The following is a 19,288-nucleotide window of genomic DNA, read 5'->3' as shown; positions in this document are numbered from 1 at the left end:
ATTGCAGAGGGAGTGGGTCCGGTGACGTGGCGAGTTGATGTCGCTGGGCGTGGACGAGCGGTCCCCGTCGGCCGCCGAGGCGTCGGAGATGACGGAGGGCTGGCGAGAGTGGCAGGGGCTGATCCTGACCACAGCTGGATGCACCACACGCACAATACATACACACATATATATTCACACAAGTTGAAAAATGGCCACGGTAAGTATGAGAAACCTCCAGGAAACCCTCTGTTAGTATGTTGAGTCTGTAAAAGCAACACCAAGCAGCAGCGCAGGGACTGAGAGGCAGAGCAGATAAGAGAGCCTACCCTGTCTGTCGGCGGTGTGTCCGTGGTAGAGGGTCTGCTGGCTCTGACGGATGGCGGCGGTGAGCGGCAGGTCGGCCTGCATCACCCACTCCTGACTGCCGTTCACCACGGGCTCTGTGGGCATGGCCAGTGAGTGGCGCTTCGGTACGTCTTTTGTCAGCGTGGCCAGAGACTGCTTCGCCTGGGAAACAAACGGGAAACAGAAACTGAGGATGTGCTAAAGGAAAACAAGAACTCACATCGATACATGTGTTTTTTCTCTTTCTCATCATTTCTATTTGTGTTTTCTTATCTATGTATTAAAGCTGCTTAAAGGCATTAAAGGCAGCATTATTTCATTATAATCGTGGTTGAAATAACTCATTTTGACCATTGCATGTCACTAACAATGCTTAAAGGTCCAGCGTGTAGGCTTTAGTGGCAGCTAGTGAGGAGGCTGCAGACTGCAGCAAACTGAATACACTTTGCCTCACAATCACCTACAGCAGCTGCTAAAAACGTGTAAAATGCAAAAGGCGCCTTCTAGAAGGAGTCTTAGCTGCTGTCTTAGCGAGGGTGAGACAAGACAACAGAGAGAGAGGTGGAAGGTTTGCATTGTGTATCCTTTCAATTGGCTTTGTTCATGCAATTTGCCATACAAATAAACATGTCTTGTATGACATTGACTCATGTAAGCACTGTGGGCATGCATGAACTAAATACAGGATCTTTACATATAAAGGATCAGCTGGCATTATTCTATTTTTTCTTATTGTCAACAAATCCCATGAAAAGACCAAAGCTAACAATTGATTCTGCAGGTACTGTCTGCATAGCCAAAGCCTGATATAGCTTATTCGTGTTTACTAAAGAGCTCCATCAAAAACTGAAGTTATTTTGAGTCAGACCCACATTCACTGCCCTGCTGCTTTAAACACTCACTAGAGTAACAAATGTTTATCAATCCGCCACTGAAGATAGTCCCAATTATACACTGTTCGCTGTTGGTTGAGGGATATTTGCTAAAAACTGCAGAGCCCAACTGTTTCAGGACATTACTTCCTTTTTTTTTTTTTTTTTAAAGAAAGAACCTGTATTTCACGACTTGAGGAAAGTATTGAGCGATGGACAAACACATTACTGGCTCTGGTGTTTTCATGGGATCGTTGACAACAAAAAAATATTGAATAACAGCAGCTTTGCCCTTTCAAGTCAGCAAACAGCCAATTCTTTAGACAGCATCTTAAAAACTATCCATTTCTACTCATTTGATGTTTTCCACAGGCTTTTATTACTGGAAGGCTTTGAAAGGGCATTCAGCAGTTATCCATTTAATGGCAGAGAAAACAGTTGGAAACAATAAGATTTTAAATAGAGGCAAAGAGACGGGAAGGAAAGACGGTAGAAATATATTTTGTGGCTCGGTTGCTTGACAGCGATGCAGCTCTGGCACTGATGTACCAACAAATCTGATCTGTGATGCAGCTTGATGTGAGGATCTGTGGGTGGTTGTGACTTGCCGAGGGAGGAGAGAGATTAATGGCACACAGACTGACAACTGTACCTCCGAGGGACCAACACGGCAACACAGAAAAAAAGGCATGAATTTCTTCCTCAGCCCAGAGGAAGAATTGATGCTTTGAGAGAGAGAAGGGATGAGGATATATAGCAGAGCAGCTTACTGCGGGTGTTTGAACTGATATGAATACGGCAGCAGGATTGCTAAACCCACACCATGTTTGCATTTATGACATACACACCAGATAATGATGCTAAGGTGACACCATTGTGCTACCGTTCATTCAACAAAGTTCACCGTGCCCGCATGCGGGGCGACTCACCATGGTGAGCTCGGCCTCCAGTTCTTTGACCCTGTTCTCCTTCATGTCCATCTGAGATCGCAGGACGTTGGCCTGCTCAGTGGCTTCTTTGGTCTGCCTCCTCAGGTCCCACTTCTCCCTCTCTAGCATGTCCTTCTCCTTTGCCAGGGCTTTCACTGCGTCCTCACTCTCCTGAAGAACGCACACACAAACAAGGACATGGTTAATCCCTGCCAAGCACACTCTCAACGATGAATGGAGCCCCACATTTGAGTCAGGAAGCATTTCACAGATACTTTGTGTTATAATCTATTTCAAAACTACTAGGAGACAAATGATTTTTAGGTCTGGCAGTAAGAAACAGCTGCAGCAGTATTTGTGTCTGACTGATACTGGATTTTTGAGGCAGATACTGACAATATTTGAGATTAAAAAAAAAGAATGATCGTTACATGACAGGACATTTATGATAGTTGTCCTTTAAATTAGTTTTTTGCTACAAGGTTAAAGGACCAAGATATATATTTATATAAATAAAACCATATGGTTAACACTTTACATACGCTCCCCTGTTTAGCATTTACAAGCAGTATAGAAATATTTTCAACTGAGGGTTTATAATGTGTTTATGCACAGATATAAAGACATTCCAAGTGTTTATTAATGTACAGCATTTGTCAAAAATCATAATGTCTCCGACGAAGGCTTATCTTATATCATGCAACTGTGTCATTATCTGTTTGTACACCAGCCCCCAGTACAGTATGGGTGCCCACAGTTATATTTACAGCAAGCATCTATTAAACAATATGTGGTGGGAAACTACATCAAACTATTTTCTATGGCTTTTCTGCACTGACATTTCTTATCAGCCAACATATCTACCAGTAAATAGGCTGCAGTAAGCGAAACCCTAATCAGTCTGCCCGGCCGGTGTTACCTTTCGGTGTTGGTCGTAGTTACGTATGAACTCTCGCAGCTGTTCCTCTCTGCTCTCCAGTGTTGTGTACAGCTGCTGCATCTGACTCACCAAGTCTGCCTTCTCCACTTTTAGACGCTTACGGTCGGCTTTCATGGCTGCAACGCACAGACAGACACGTTCAGACGCTGAGCAGCACATACACGTGTAAGAGAAGGAGCATTTTAACAGCTAATTCTGCTGTCAGACGGAGCAAGACAAACACAATACGTCAGTGCGAGTTTGCTGCCTGCACATCAGGAACAAGGCGTTGCCATTGCAGCAGGGAGCCACTAGGTGACACTGTGTCTTCTGTTAATGAGGTGCTGCGGCTGGTGTTATTCCCTTTTTTTTTCAGAGAAAATGATGTAATCATCTCAAGAGATAAGCGGCACAGTGGCACTTATTCATTCATACATGGAACTGTTTCGGCTGACATGTGGAGACTCGGCTGGCTCACGCCTGTGAACACCATTTGGATCTGATTTCTTTCAACTTCATTCCCCTACAGAGATAACAGCCATGATGCAACTGGTGGGGCTCTCTGCAAGCAAAAATAATAGCACTGCTTTCCCAAGAGTCTTCGCTCAACAGAGAGGCAAGGCTGGAACCTGTACTTTTCATGAGTGCTCGCATATATCACTCAGGAAGCATTCCATCTGTCAACGTTCAACCTTCATATTTTACATTCAAACCTGTTTTGCAGCAGTTGCACAACACAGTTTCCGAGCTTGCAGTTTACCACCTGTGACTCCGAGCAAAACAGGGAACTTCACAAAGCAGTCCTGCTTAACTAAACTAAACGCTCAGTTTTGGTTTTCCTTCCTATTTCTGTTGCGAGCAATTATCCTTAACGCAGGACTGACTTTCCTTTACTCCTCTCGCAAAGATGCCAACTGTTGGGTTGCATAATGGTTGCGTTTGTTTTCATGAAAGAAATGGAAACAATCCAATACAACACAATCAGCACAGCATTCCCGTCTGCGTCAATACCGCATTAATATTTCACGCTGAAGCTTCTCTTCCATGATTGATGGATGTTAATTAAAATGAGGCGAACCTGGAGTCTACTTGGCTGCTCATCAGGGACGCCGCCCATTTCTGAGACTGAGTAGTGTCGAAACACATGCACATACTGTATACTGTGTCTTCTCTCTGGAAGTTACACCGCTGCCATTTGTGCGCACACGTTCCACACCTCAGGCACACACAAGACAAAACACCTGCTGGACAGAAACAAACCCTGATATCAATTTTAAAGACATTGCCACACTGCGTCATCTTTTTATTGGCGCAACTCATCTTGTTTTGTGAAAGTAAATCACTGTGGGCTAATGTCGTATGAATTAAACCACAACTGCAGACATGGTAGAGAGTATTAAGTTTTACTTAATTTATTTTTACAAGCAAAGATCTTCATGTGTTCACTAAAAGGCCTCTGGTGTTTTACTTCTCAGTGCTGGAACAGGTTTTGTCAGCCTGCAGGGAGTAAGGCGGGTTTTTGTATTTGTGTTTGTAACACATTTGAAAATGAACATAATTGTGTTTTCTATTGTGCTTTTTTTCACTGGGAACAATATTGTCTCGAGTAAGAAAATGGATATTGAATTTCTAAAGCTGGCTCAGGAAAACAACTGGGGCATGTGTTTGATTTGCAAAATAGGTGAAAATAAGTAAAATAAGTGTTAAGATTTGTGAAACAGGAGCAAGACGATTCAAGACAATGAGTCTGATAATATTAACTCACTGAATTCAGAGAGACCAAGGAGGGAGCTGCTAGAAGTGGGAGCGGGACATTTGAAGGAGGCAGACTTAGTGGCCATATTTGCAGGGTAAGAATCGAACATATAATTGTGAGGATTCATAAAAGTCAATATGGAACATCTAAGTTGCACAGTTATTTGGGGAAAGCCAGAAAACCAGGATGAACTTTCAGCTCTTGGCATTTCTGCTCTTTCTTTTACTCTTCCACCTAGAATTTATTGGAAAATTCGTATAAACACATGTGATTTGACAGCAAACTGAGGGACATGAAATGTAAGAAGAGGTCTTGTTTTGATGTTTCATATGTAGTTTTGTAACATGTGGGAAATGTTTCACATGGGACAGAAACAAAAGTGAACTAACTCCATTTCATTTGGATGCAGCACATTCTTGCTGGATCAAACTCATAAAGGGTGAAACTTCCCACTGAAAGCTCGGACAGCTGTGTTTGCTGTATATTCGAGGCGGCTGTTGGAAAGAAGGGACTCTGGTGGATTAGATGAGAGTACAAGACGCCCGCGTTGACTCCTGACCTTGTAAGGCCTCCTTGGCACGGTCCAGCTCCTGCTCCTTGTCCCCCAGCTGCACACGGAGCTCCGTGGCTGAGAGCAGATTGGCGGAGCAGCCTCCCTGGGTCTCCTCCAGGTCCTTACTCAACATGTCCTTCATTTGCCTGAGCAGGTGGACCTCCTCTTGAAGCTGGGCCACCTCCTCACGCAACAACACTGAGGGAGAGGAGAGACAGAGTTCGGGGAATTTAGAGTATGCAGAAGAAGAATGATGAACAGAGAAGAGTGCAGAGAACAGGAAAGAGGAAAAAGACGCAAGAAAGGGAGTAAAAAACTAAGCAGGAAATGAAGGAAGTAGAATTAAAATCTGGAATTAAAGCACATGATCAAAAATATAGGCTCAAATCAACACATTAAAGCCTCTCAAGACTCAGTGCTCCCCCTCAGCTGCGGCCGCAGGTGTTTAAGGACTTCAGATAAATGCTGAGTGACAGACTCCGGCGAGGGTAGCGGCCAAGTGAGAGACAGCGGTCTGATAAGACTTAATAAAATATCAGCGACACACGCTCGTGCCGCGCTCCTCAGTGCTATGTTTTCCATCTGCTGTCAAACGCCTCCCAACCCTCGGGGAAAACAGGCAAGCAAACAGGAGCAGGAAGTTAACGAGAGGACACAGCCTACTGGAAAGCGAACTATTGGCCACAATGAGGACAGACAGGGTGATATAGATTAGAGGAGGTCTTTCATGGTTTGAATTTTAGCCCAGTGAGGGGAATCTATTCCAGCACCAAAGGAACAATATGTCATAGTGATTTATATTGCAGACATCAGGGTAGAATATCAGTTTCAGAAGGATGAAAACTTTTCATAAGAACAAGCAGCCCCTGATGATACATTTTCAATTCAACAGCAAAAATATCATACAACCTCAATTCCACACTGTGACGCCGTGTAAGACGTAAATAAAAACAGAATCCAGTCACTTGCAAACAAACTGCATTCACTGACAACAGTTGTATAAAGTGTTCCTAAGTCCATGTAGTAACATCCTTCATACAATCATGTGTTCACAAAGTGGTGATCCTCGCTCCATCCTTGATTGTGAACGACTGAGCCTTTCCAGGATGCTCCTTTCATACCCAATCATGATACTATCACCTGTTACCAATCAACCTGTTTACCTGTGGAATGATCCAAACAGGTGTTTTTGGAGCGTTCCACATCTTTCCTAGTCGCATTTGAAATGTGTTGCTGCATCAAATTCAGAATAAGCAGATATTTACAAAAATCAATGAAGTGGATGAATTAAAACACGTATGTATTTGTATTTCTCACTCATTTGTCATTAAATTCATTCTAAATACATTTCAGTTTAGCAAGTTAGCATGCTAAAATTTGCTAACAAGTAGCAAACATTAGTAGTGACACAAAGTATAGTTGAGGTCATGGTAGTGTGTGTGTGAGTGTGTGTGTGTGTGTGTCTCATGCCTACACGCTGGACACACAGTCCACCCTGCACTCCCAGTTCTCCACCCACATGACCCCAGCCGCACCTGGCAGAGATCTGCACTCACACACACTCCTCCATTTTTGCATGGATTTGGTCATAACCCAAACTACTGGACAAATTTAAATTTGACCTGAGGATGGTGCTGAATAAAAGCTCAGGGGTTCACCAAAGTTCACAAAGACAATAAATCTCTGCACCACATTTGCACAATTCATCCAACTGTTGATAAGACATTTCACTCTGAAGCACCAATGACAACCCGATGGTGGTGCTAGAGGAAAAGGCAGGGGATCACCAAAATCAGTAGGCTTCATCCTCTGGGGGCTATGAATGTCTGCACAACATTTCATGGCAATCCATCAAAACCTTATTGAGATATTTCATTCTGGACTAAAGTGGTGAACCAAGTGAGCGACCAACAAACACTGCCAATCCTAGAGCCAGGCTGCTAGCAAGGCTGAAAAATACAACAAGTAAAAACTAAGTAGAGTGCTCCCTTAATTTTATGCAGATCCCTGTAAGACTTGTAAAACTATGTAAAATTCAAGAGCAAGTGTGCATGCAGCGAAGTATGTGTATGTGTGTGTGTGTGTCTCGGAGAGAAAAAGAAAGAAGGTCTCTGCAGGCCTGCAGCCAGACGTTGAGGGGCTGCAGCAGCCCCGATAAGAGAGGAAGGGACAGTCCATCGGTCTCTGTCGACTCAGGACTATGGAAACACACTGAGCAGCTCCGTGCTGCATGTGACAAAAAGAGTTTGTTTCTCTGAGAGGGCAATCTTTCATGGCCTTCTCGCTGCCTAAATCCGCTTATTCATCTGTTTACCTACAGGCTCTCCTATATTTGTCGCTGCTGCACTTGATGCCACTGGACACAAGTGGGCATTTTTGAGGTGCTTTGTTATCTTCAGCTCTGAACAGGCTGTTTGAATCATCAGCTGCTCTTGCTGTGATGCGAAGGCTGCTGGCAGCTGTCAACTTCGCGGGCACAGCAGTTGTGTTTAGCAGAGAATTTTTCACTTGCAGTAGTTCTCAAATGAGCCAATTTGAACCCTTTTCCTCGTTTATGGAGAATCTATAAATATTTTAGTGGCATACAATGACACAGCATCACACGTACAACATCGTGTCATATGTAGTCTGCTGTAAGTCAATTAAAAACCGTGTTAGAATTGTGTCTTGAGTATTTACAGCGGATTTAGTGAGATGTGTATAATTCAAAGAGAAATCAGGAACATAATTCTGCAAAACCCAATTTGGCATTAATTCCCAGCATTATCCCCTCACCCAATAACATACGCAGACCCACAAACATACACACACAGGCTAAAACACACACTGTTTTCCTCCTTCAGGTTCTCGCCTCAAATTGGGGGTGAAATCAAAACTTGCCTGAATGTGTCTGAGAAATGTGTGGAGGGACACAAAAGCTGCTTGGCTGCACACTGACTGGAGTTAAAGCTGCATCAGTGGCACTGAATGACACACACCATCTACCTACAGATACTTTACCTCCACATGCACTGTTTCGTCAGATTCAAAAAGCACTTTAAATTGACAGGGTTCACATAAACCATGCACCGCAGTCTATGTGCTGTTATCTCTCAGCTCTGACCCTTGAGTGGCTGTGCAGTGAGCTTGGCCAAGCCATTAGAGTCCTCCCACAGAAGAAGAGAAGCCCACTCTTCTCCTTCGTATTCAGCAGTGGCCCATTCAATTAACTTCTCCTCCAGGCCTCCCATTAGAGTGTCCATCAAAGCAAGCCAGGACCAGGCCATCACTCCCTGTCCCTTTTCCCTCGCATAGCAGAGCTGTCACAAGCCAACACACACACACACAGAGAGAGAGGGAGTGTGCACACAGAGGCTGTTGGCTCATGATTTGGCTCGAGAGAAAGCAGAGGCATCGCTCTCTGCTTGGAAAGGTGAAGTGGAGGCTGGAAATGTGTGGATTGGTGATCAAAGACCTGAACTGGTCTCCTGTGAACCGTATGCAGGATTAAAGTGGACCCCATTATATACATGAATGCGCAAAGATGCTTAAAGTCAGCTGTGTTGGAATATTGAGTTTGGACGAGAAGTTAAATTTAAAGATACCATCCACACATTTGCAGAAAAAAGGTAGAATCAGTACATTAAAATCCTTCAAATGGCACGCGCTCCTTTTCCCTCATTGAGAATTCCAGAATCTATGAAAATGCGGATGTTTTTCATTTCACGTTGTTTGACTGCTGGACACAAGAGGTCTCCTACTTCGCTGTAAAGTCTGTTCTCGGTGTGTGTGTGCACTGGAGGCTTCAGGTCTCCACATCACATGTAGGCTGAATATTGGACCAGGATTCGCTTCTGAATTTTTTTGCGATGCCACAAATTGCACATAAATTTAAATTCAGATTTTTAAATCGCACAGAGAAAACTTACACTTTTGGTGTCAAACTCACATATATGATTCTGCACAGTGAGGCTCAAACATTCAACTGCAGGATCAAGAGGAAAAAGCTGATTTTTGACTGGAAGGAGACTTTAAATTTATTGCTGTTGTTGCAAAAAACCCATTTTATGTTAAAAGCAGTTTCAGACTAACGACTCTCAGTGCGTCTACATTGGTCCTTATTGATGATGATGAGACTTTATTATTATTGATTGACTCTCATCACAAAACGATCACTTTTAATCTTACAGCAGTTGAACTGAAAAACTCTTGCAAAGCGTCACGCAGCAGGTTTGCCTGATCTCTACTATCATCTAGCTGTCTATGCAGATAGTTTTAGTTTTATGCACAAGCCCACAGCTAATGACAATCATTATCTTTATTTATCAATGTACCGATTATTGTCTTGATGGATCAATGAAATGTCATAAAATAGTGATAAAATCTCAATCACATTTTTTTAAAGTTCAAGGCAACATCTAAAAATGTCTTTTTTGTTGTTTTGTCCAAACAACAGTCCAAACCCAAATATATTCAACTTTACAAAGAAATAAAACTGAGAAAAGCAGTCAAATATTCACAATTGACAATATTTGGAAAATTTGCTTAAAAAATTACTTGAATGATTAATTGATTGTTTAAATAGCTGCTGATTATTTTTGTATGATCAGCTAATTGTTGAAATTCTGAAAAACTTCAACATCTCCCTCTATAAATAATGTCCAAGTTATTCCGGATAGTCCACACACCTCACGGTCAGTTTTTACAGGGGGTAGGTCCAGTAAAACCTGCTGACACAGTGCCCTGTGGATTATCTGTCATGCGTTGTAATGAAAATTGTTTCTGTTGAATTGTTTTAATACATATTTCCAGCATTTTGAGTTCCGGGGACAGCAGAAATCTCCAAAACACAAATCTTAAAACCTGGATGAACAAAACTAAAAGTATCTGCATGGTTAGATAACTCTAGAGGGTATGTGACAAAATGAGTATTTCTTTGTGATTCGGGTGAACTGGCCATTCAACTTAACTACAATTTCCTATAACTACATAATGAAAAACACTTGTTCAACGGGCCGTAACCCATTTGAAAGCAAAAACCATGAAAATAATATGGAACGACTGAGAAAGGTGTCAGAAATCTCCTCGGTGACAGCAGCCAACTGTTCTGCCCTGAGGAGTTACAATGTGCATGGCTGTCACTTTTCCACCTCAGTCTCCCCGACAATTCAGATCTGTGTAATTTTAGTTAGTACAGTGGTTCCGCTCAGCTATTCCTGTCCGAGACAAAGCCAGAGGCGGTGACGCTGCCTCTCCCTCTCCTCTAGTCTCGCAGGTACAGTAACTGATAGCTGGATAACAAGGTCATTCACTATTTCACATCTTTACTACTGCATGTAGACACACAGCGCTGTCATAACTGTCTCCTTAAAGCAATATTTTCAACAGAGGACTCCTGTGAACAACCAAATCATATTAACACTGTCTTGTTGGAGGAGTCGGGAGCGTAAATATGAACACAATGAAATACCTGCTGAACCTTCATGAGGCCTTAACAAGTGATCAAACGGTGGCCTTTTTATAGCAGCTCACATTCAACATATACATGGATAAAGCTTCCCTGCTTACCCTAATTACACATTTGTGGGCACCTTGTAAATGACCCTATATAAGCTATAGGCAGATTGTTTTAATGCGCACACACACACACACACACACACACACACACACACACACTGTCGTCAGCAGTTCTAAAATACAAATTGAATCTTGCCATTGATGATTGCACCATGTCAAGTAAGCTAGACTGACTTAATTGCAAAATTCTGGAGCTGAACTGACTGATCCCAACGGGCTGGGGTCGGATACTCATCCTCTCATCTACAAACGCTGCAGCTGTGTGACGGGCAGGTCAACGTAGGATGGGAGGGCCGCTCGGGCTCCCATGTAGCAAACATGTTAGCAAGCTGCTGTCAGTCTGCCGCCTTGTGCAGAAGACAACGTAAGCTTCACCATGTTTGATGCTGCATGAGCTCCATGAGCTTCCATTACACCATATAATAAGCTCTGCATACCATATAAACAACAAAGCACAGAGATTTTCATCTACAGGATTAGCACTGAATGTTATCATAATCAGTAAACATGTTTAAAGTGCAGTATTTGGAAATACAGCCTGAAGGAGTTTCTGTTTTTTTTTCCTCCTGAAGACTTCTCACTGTTTCCTTCTTCCCTGTTGACTCCTGTGGTATTGGTGCAGAGCTATAATATGCTATGCTATAAGGTGGAGAGGAGCTGTGTGTGTGAGGGGGATGTACAGGGGAATTGGAGCTAAAGGATGAAAACAGTAATGGCTCTCTACAGAAAGTGCAGAGATTTTTCTGCTGTAGCACTGCAGGGGGTGCAGCTAATACAGCAGGACATCAAAGCGACGCCATTTAATGGCGCATTTCTCACGCAAATTACTATGCGGCAAATAATTTAATCAGTAAACAGAAGGACAGCTATATCAAAGTTTTCTTTAAACACAATTACAAGCAATATGGCAAATGTTCACTGGGGGAAAAGCAGCAGTACAACAAAAGCTTTTCTGTAACTCGCTGATATGAGCAGAGCTCTTTTAAAACAACAAGGTACGTCTTCAAAATGCTTCATCAAAGCCCCAGAATAAAATGTTCTTTCATAAGCTCTTCTTATTGATAAACTTTACCGAGCATGAACCAATGAAAACATCAAAACTTCTCTCCTGCTCAGAGGCTTCCTGTGAAATGGGAAACGTTACGTAAGTGTACACCTGCAATGCAGTTGATTGTGTTGACTCAAACTGTCAGCCACCCGGAGGGGAGGCGAGAATGCACCGTGTCTCCGCAACCACCCGCGAGCTAAATGATACGATGACCACTGGACCAAATTAGAACCTGCCTGTGTTTACCTGAGTGACACATTAAGTCAAATCCTCCTAACTTTCATACCTTAGTGACTAACTTTTATTTTATTATCTTTTATTTATCTATCTTTATATTATGCTCAATGACAATAAAGGCAATCTTGAATCTTGAACTTCTTCTTGAACATGTTTCTGAACACGAATTACTAAGTCGTGATCAGCATAATTTTCACTACATTAACGGAAGCTTTTTGTGTTAAGTTTTGCACAGGAAAACCACACAAAGCACACACAAATAAAAATATACCAACAATTGCAAGATAAGCAAGCTAAAGCTCATTCTCTTAATTCCTTAATAAGCTTTATATATAAAGTTCCTTATTGTTAATTAAACAGCATCGTTGCCAAATGATTAGAGGCACCAGAGGATCCACAGACTAAGAAAATGCACATCCTCTGCATGGTTCATCTACACTGTATATTGCATATTAGATTGCTCTGCAATTACATCTGCAGGTCTATCACACTTTCATCTAATGGATTAAATTTCTATCAACTCATTAAGTGATGAAACTAATCAAGGTTAAACATTTTGGAATTAATCAAATACTGACGAGAGTTTGGGAAATTGAGTGGATGATGCAGGCAGGCTGATCAGAGGCCACTGCTGCAGTTCATCGCTGTGCAGTTTGGAAAACAAATGCCAGAAGGCAAACAGCAGCTTTGGCATCATATATGTAAAATGATCTAATCAGTCATGAGCATATCGTCATATTAGTCCGTTTAGTGAAGTGTCTTCCCCTGTTGCTGCGGGATTACTTGATTTGTGTTTGTGTGGGCGTGCATGTGTATGTGCGTACTATTTTCTGAGTGTGTGTGTGTGTGTGTGTGTGTGCTGACAGCTGGCTATTTCTGCACTGTATTATGAGAGGAGCATATGTCTGCTGAGCTCTGGCCTCCACTAATTACAGTATAAAGATCAGTTGAGATTGCTGTGGGAGAAGACAGCAGTCTGCTTCGGCTCTTGATTAAAGTCATCACGCAGGTAACACTGTTGCCTTGACTGAAGGAAAAACAGAGCGTGGATCGACTGAAATAAAGTCCGTTGAGGTGCTGAAACGCATCTGTTTCCTTTTGCTGCTGTGCATTGTCGGAAGTGCTACGTACTTATTTGCGAGTGCTGACGACTTCACTTGCTAATTTTGGACTAAAAGAGAGCAAGTTATGTATAGATGCGGAGTCTTTGCCGAGTATGACACTCTGTCTGTCTCATTTACAATGCACTGGAGAGAACATGTTTAATATAGTCTGGATAGCACTTGTCAACACAAACCATCTTTTTCAAGATACACAGGTTTTGTTTGTTTTTAGCCCTGGTAGGGACAGGGCTCTCGGTTGTCTACCAGTTTGGTCCAGACTAAAAAATGTCAACATTTGAGGGGTCGGCATAAAACTTTGTCCACACATTTGTGTTACCTAGAGGTTGACCTATTGATTTTGATGATCCCCTGATTTTTCCTCTAGCGCCACCATGAGGTTTACATTTCTGGTTTTAGTTGTAGTGTCTCAAGAACTATTAAATGGATTGTCATGAAATTTGGCACAGACCTTCATGGTCCCCTCAGGATTAAATCTAAAAGATTTAGTGATTCCCTGCACCAAACGAGCAAACTAACAAATATCTGCAAAAACGCTGACATTCCCATCAGCCATCAGATGTACTTTGTGTTTAGAGTTGATTAGCAAATATTAGCATGCTAACATGCTAAAAAAGAACATAGTAAACCTTAAACCTGCTAAACATCAGCATGTTAGCATTATCATTCTGAGCATTTACTATGAGCATTAGCTTTTTGCTCAAAGCAGCACTGTGCCTGGTACAGCCTGGCAAAACTGCTAGCATAGCTGTAGACTGATAGCCTTGTGACAATAACAGGAAGCTAAGCTAACAAAAGAAAAAACATGCACATAACTCTTTTCTACAGCTAATCCAAATTTTGTGGAAAAGTTTTCTTCCAAGACCTCATATTGGAAAAATGTCTGCTTGGTGTTGCCCCAAAAATAAACATCCTGTCATCCTGGAGCAACCAGTTTGCAACCTAAGACAAAAGGACAGCCCAGATACTCTTTAAGGATTTATGAAGGAATAAAATCAAATCAGCGGCAAACCTAAATCTGACAGAAAGACAGAAAAGAGACAAAGAGAGAGGAGAGAAGACAGCCTAAGAGGCTTCACAAAGGCTTCCCTGCTGAGTCTCAAATCACAGGGAGGTCGGGTGGGTGGGTGGCAGAGGTAAGCTGCAGCAATAAGGGGCCTTCTTAAAATCACTGGCAAGAATATATTTAGCATCTTCATTGTTAATTTGTTCTATAGTCACCGGGGGAACTTGTGCTGTGATGAAACAGAGGTTGTATAGACCTATGTGGGTTGTTCAGTTTCAGATTCGACATGCTTACGCTACAAACAGCAGTAAAGGCATTGTCAAGCCTCCATCTCACACACCGGGAGATTGAAAAGAACACTTAATGCTGAGACTCCGATCGCTGTATTTTCTGCATCCTGAAAAGGCCTTGAATGTAAGGGTCAGGTCGATTTCCTACTCAGGGTATTACACTGCCTCTCTATAATACATACAGGCATAAATAATGTATGTTGCTGGCTCTCAAACTTACCAGAGTATTCACTCTTTAATAGTAATTCATCGTGGTCTGCTGCAGATGAAACATCACTCTCTGGTTCAATACATCTAGAAAATTCTAATATATATGTTGATCATATTATTATTTTCCCCTAGGCAATACACAAATGCTAGTATGTTTGAGGTGTGTGTCCTGCATATTTGTTGTTTATATGTACATATTTGTTGATGTGCTTGCGCACTGCATCTGTGCGATTTTGCAAGTGTACTCGGTGTAAAGTCTATCTGTGCGAGTTTACAGTATCTATTGGGAGCGGCTTCCATTAATTAATTGCCTGTGGGTTTACATTACAACTGAGGTCAGCGCAAGGATGCCAAGTGCAGATAGCTGTAATTGATTCACACGTTTATTATGTGCAGATTAGGCACGCTGCCAAGGATGTGCCACTGGAAGAGCACTGAGAACTTGGACATGGCCTTTTAAATTTCTAAAATTGATGCATGTTGGTTGACACCGGTCTCACGCACTGCTCATGTGTTTGGTTCACATGAAGCGAATGAGCCAGTATATTAGGCAAATTAACCTGCCTGACATGGTGGCTCTGAACAGGAAACAGAGAGTGCTTTGACTTATGTCAGCAGAACCGTGATAATGAGATGATTTTGTACAGCAATTGCATTTACAAGTGTCAGATATCAGTCAATCACGGTGAGCCTTGTCGCTGTAAAGCTCCACCCTCGCATTTCAGTGACATGTTTCAGCGAATCAAAGCGCTCAACATGGTTTGAATTAAATATTGGCTCAGCTCCAGCACCCCGAAAGCTCTATGCATGAACCATCATACACTTTCACTGACTTACTATAACCTGTGTCAGGTGTCTGAGTGCAGGATGCTGTGAGGTGTGAGGCTGATATTTCATACTGCATGGAGTTTAAAGGGATACCTCACTAATAAACACATTATGTCTTGTTAGTTTAATCCTTACAAAAGCAGAAGTATGGCAATGTGACGCTGTGGTGTAGTGCTGACCTGAATTCACTGTTTAACACTTACTGTTTAAACAAACAAACGTGTTATTAGGGAGCTTTAGAGGTGGTGGCAGGTAGATTTGTTCTACCTTTGGACACAGTCATTCTAGACGATTCCCCTTGTTTCCAGTCTTTATGCTAAGCAAAGATAACTGGCTGTTGGCTGTAGGTTCGTATTCAGCATGCAGACATGAGAGGCGCAGAAGCACACTCCCAGAATGCCAAACCATTCCTTTAACCACTCAGAGTGTGTGTTGTTAATTGCTAATTAATAAGTTTGACCAAATCAGTATAATTGGAAGTTGCCATCTTGCCACCATGTAAAGTGGGAATAAATGGCTCAAAAGGTCGACCAGAGAGTCCTCAAACTCTTGCTGATTTCACAGTGGGATGGTCCTGAGCCCTTGTGGATTTAGCAGGAGCATGTGTCAAAGTCCAGAAGGGTGAACACTGGAACTGGGCCTTTGTGTCTACGTAAAACTGGCTGAGTAATCAGCAAAGTGGTGGAGGTCCACGATGTCGACCAACTTTTGTAAGCCACTGAGGTACAAAATGCCACAGGGCCTACTGTCCCTGTTTTGAATATGTAGTGGGAACTAAACATCTGTCAGAAACAGCAGGATCTGGTCTGTGGAGAACTGGAAATCTACATGATTTAATACACGACCTCCCTCATGTCCCGGAGCATTGCAGAATAATCTCCCAAGCTGCATGAGGTGCCTGCTCTACAGCTGGAGCTGCAACTGAAGTGTGTGTGTGGGAAACTTCACTGACTTTAAATCGTGTGAAATATGGCGATAAATACCTGTTCTGAGCTCATTAATATTCTTAGACCTACACTTGTAGAGATGGTGAATGATTAGCTCAGAGTAGCTACAGCTCGAAATGGTGTTAAAAAGCAAAAGAATATGATGCCACATGTTGTCTCTTATGGTCTTGTTGAAGGACTTAACAAAAAAACTGTGAGTGTGAAGCTTATAGCAGCGGTACCATCTGTCTGTTGCAGCGCAATCTGTCAAACTCATCATCATCTACAGTCTTGAGTGGTGATCTCAGCGTGCATCATCCGCAGCAGGAGCCACTCAAAACACAGTGAGATCAAACTCGGCTCTATTCATTCATAAACCACAGTGACACACATGAGTACGTGTGAATGTGTAGATACACACACACGCACGCACACACACACAAACATAAAAAACCTGTTCATGACATGCAAGCAGAAAATAAAGATGCTCAAAGACAATTATCTCTCCCATGGGATTCAACAGACTTCAAATAGCTACAGCGCCTCCTAACATCCCCAATAAATCAACCATAATGCATCTTCACATACTGGATAATATGTCTGCAACCCCACATTAATCCGAACACAAGAGCCAGAGTAGATATTATTGTCCCTCAGCGATAGTTTCTCTCAGATTATTCAAGCTTTAGAATGTCTACTGAGCTACTGAAGTCTAATACTGAGCAGTATCTGACCAAAATACCACTCCATTCACTTACAATGCTAACAGCAGATTAACAGATTACCATGTTATCCATAGGAACATGTCATATTTGGGTCAGCATTTAGTTCTTACATATCTCAATAAAAGAATAAGACCTGGATGTGGAATAGATTTAAATAAATCGGCACTTATAGTCAAAGGCTTTGTCAAAGAATTGATGTCCAAAAATAAACCATTTAAAAAAACAACCCTCAGTAAGATTATTATTATTATATACTGTAAAGGTAAAAGCAGTAAAATTCCTGTATTCATGTTTTTACTATTATTTTAGTACTAGTATTTTCAGCAACATAAACCAAAGATACTCATACAGAATAGTTATATTATTATATGCTGTATATATCATAACATACTGTGTTACTATTATTGACACATTAGCATGTTGTGTAAGCAGTGTTACCATGTTGCAGCTGATTGAGGCTGGGCAAATTTTGCCAACTTTACATTAAAGCTGAAACAATGAATTAGTTGATTGCCAGAAACCTAATTGCCAGCTGTTTCTGGAAAGTAGTTTATTTTTCTGACTTTGTGGGCAAAATAGCAAAAATGATCTGGTTTGAGCTTTTCAAATGTGGATAATGTGTGGTTTTCTTAGTCGTCTGTGATTAAATTCAATTAAATTGAATGTTTTGGTATTTGGTATATTTGCCCAAGAAAACAAGACGGTTTAAAGAGCATGTGCTCTGGGAACTGGGCATTTTTTCACTGTTTGCTGACTTTTTATAGACATTATTAATTGAAGAAATAACAGTAGATTAGTACAAAATAAATGTAATCATTTGTCACAGCCTTGCCTCATATACTGCTGGGCAGTGATAACTGATCATACGTTTTGGTAGTGAAAAGTACAAGGAGCTCTCCCTCTGAAATGCAGTGTGGTAGAAGTGCAAAGTGGCATAAAATGTCAAGTAAAAGTACCATGAAATTGTACTTCAGTACAGTACTTGAATAAATGGATTTTCTGCCACTGTGTATGTATCACAAATTATTTCCATGACCAACATGAGGAGTTCCTGTAATAGAGCGTTTTGGTCGTGACACTCAAATTCCTCTCATACATTCAAAGCAGGCGATCGCACACATACACACACGTGAACTTGAGCCCGCTCACACACCTCCGACTTTTATGGCCTACTCTCTTCCTCCAGCACTCACGAGCAGCGTCTTTTCCACCCCCTCTCTCTCCCTTTCCATCTGTCACTCACCGGCCTTCCCCTCCTCCTCCTCCTCCTTCTCGGACCTCATGTCCTCCTTGGCACAGGCTCCGCTCGGCTCCACTGTCAGCTGTGGTGTGAGCTCTCATAGCAGGTGAAAAAAAAAACGAAAACAGACACACATGTATGCGTACAGACCAGTGCACACACACCATTGAAACCAACGCACACAATGCACAAGCACAGCCGGCCGCTCCCAGCCCTGCTCGCTGAGGCCCCACCCAGACAGGTTACTAGGAAGTCGTCCCCTGAGAGCCGCTCAGCCGCATTTCCTGCTCATTTTCTTCCTTCCTGTCCTCTGTGTGTGTGTCTCTTCTTCACTCCCACTTTCTACGTACCTGTTTAGTGACACGCCCTGTGGCAGATAGGACAACTTTCACCCCACGCCCACTCCTGCTTTTCATCTTTCCCCACCCCCGAGTGTACAAGCGAGGTGGAGGGGGAGGGGAATGCAAACTGCACCTCAGGCCTCAGGTAATAAGCCAGGTGAGTCAGTGGAGCTCTCACTCCACCTGATGGCCGAGAGCTAGCAGAGGACATTGTGTGCAATTACTCTCACCGACTGAGCAGAGAACAATACACCAGTTTGAATGAAAGCAGTGAGCTCCCGCTGAGCCCACAGCGCCTTTGTAGCCTACATGAGTTTACATTACTCACTTCCTGAATCTGAATGTGTGTTTTGGCCGGAGGAGGCAGAAATGTAAACTGCTGCGAGTGTGAACTTCAATATAAA

The 19,288-nt window shown here is 42.4% G+C and overlaps 1 protein-coding gene across 2 annotated transcripts in view; it reads right to left on the bottom strand.

The window, feature by feature from the left end:
• Positions 1-19,288, bottom strand: part of LOC121620554 (kazrin-like) — a 59,694-nt gene that overhangs the window by 2,676 nt on the left and 37,730 nt on the right. The window contains exons 1-6 of one of the 2 annotated variants that reach the window (XM_041956654.1): positions 18,547-18,656; positions 5,363-5,554; positions 3,048-3,184; positions 2,129-2,299; positions 309-489; positions 1-134 (exon numbers count right to left, since the gene is read on the bottom strand). In XM_041956654.1, coding sequence (XP_041812588.1) covers positions 1-134; positions 309-489; positions 2,129-2,299; positions 3,048-3,184; positions 5,363-5,554; positions 18,547-18,586 — 855 coding nt within the window. In that variant the 5' untranslated portion in view covers positions 18,587-18,656. Of the gene's footprint in view, positions 135-308; positions 490-2,128; positions 2,300-3,047; positions 3,185-5,362; positions 5,555-18,546; positions 18,657-19,288 lie in introns of those variants that run through there. The other variant, XM_041956646.1, reaches the window with a different exon arrangement.

The sequence above is a fragment of the Chelmon rostratus genome, chromosome 2, assembly GCF_017976325.1.
Source record: "Chelmon rostratus isolate fCheRos1 chromosome 2, fCheRos1.pri, whole genome shotgun sequence".
NCBI lineage: Eukaryota > Metazoa > Chordata > Actinopteri > Chaetodontiformes > Chaetodontidae > Chelmon > Chelmon rostratus.
The sequence above is the reverse complement of the archived record's forward strand: the minus strand, read 5'-3'. Positions and strand labels throughout refer to the sequence as shown.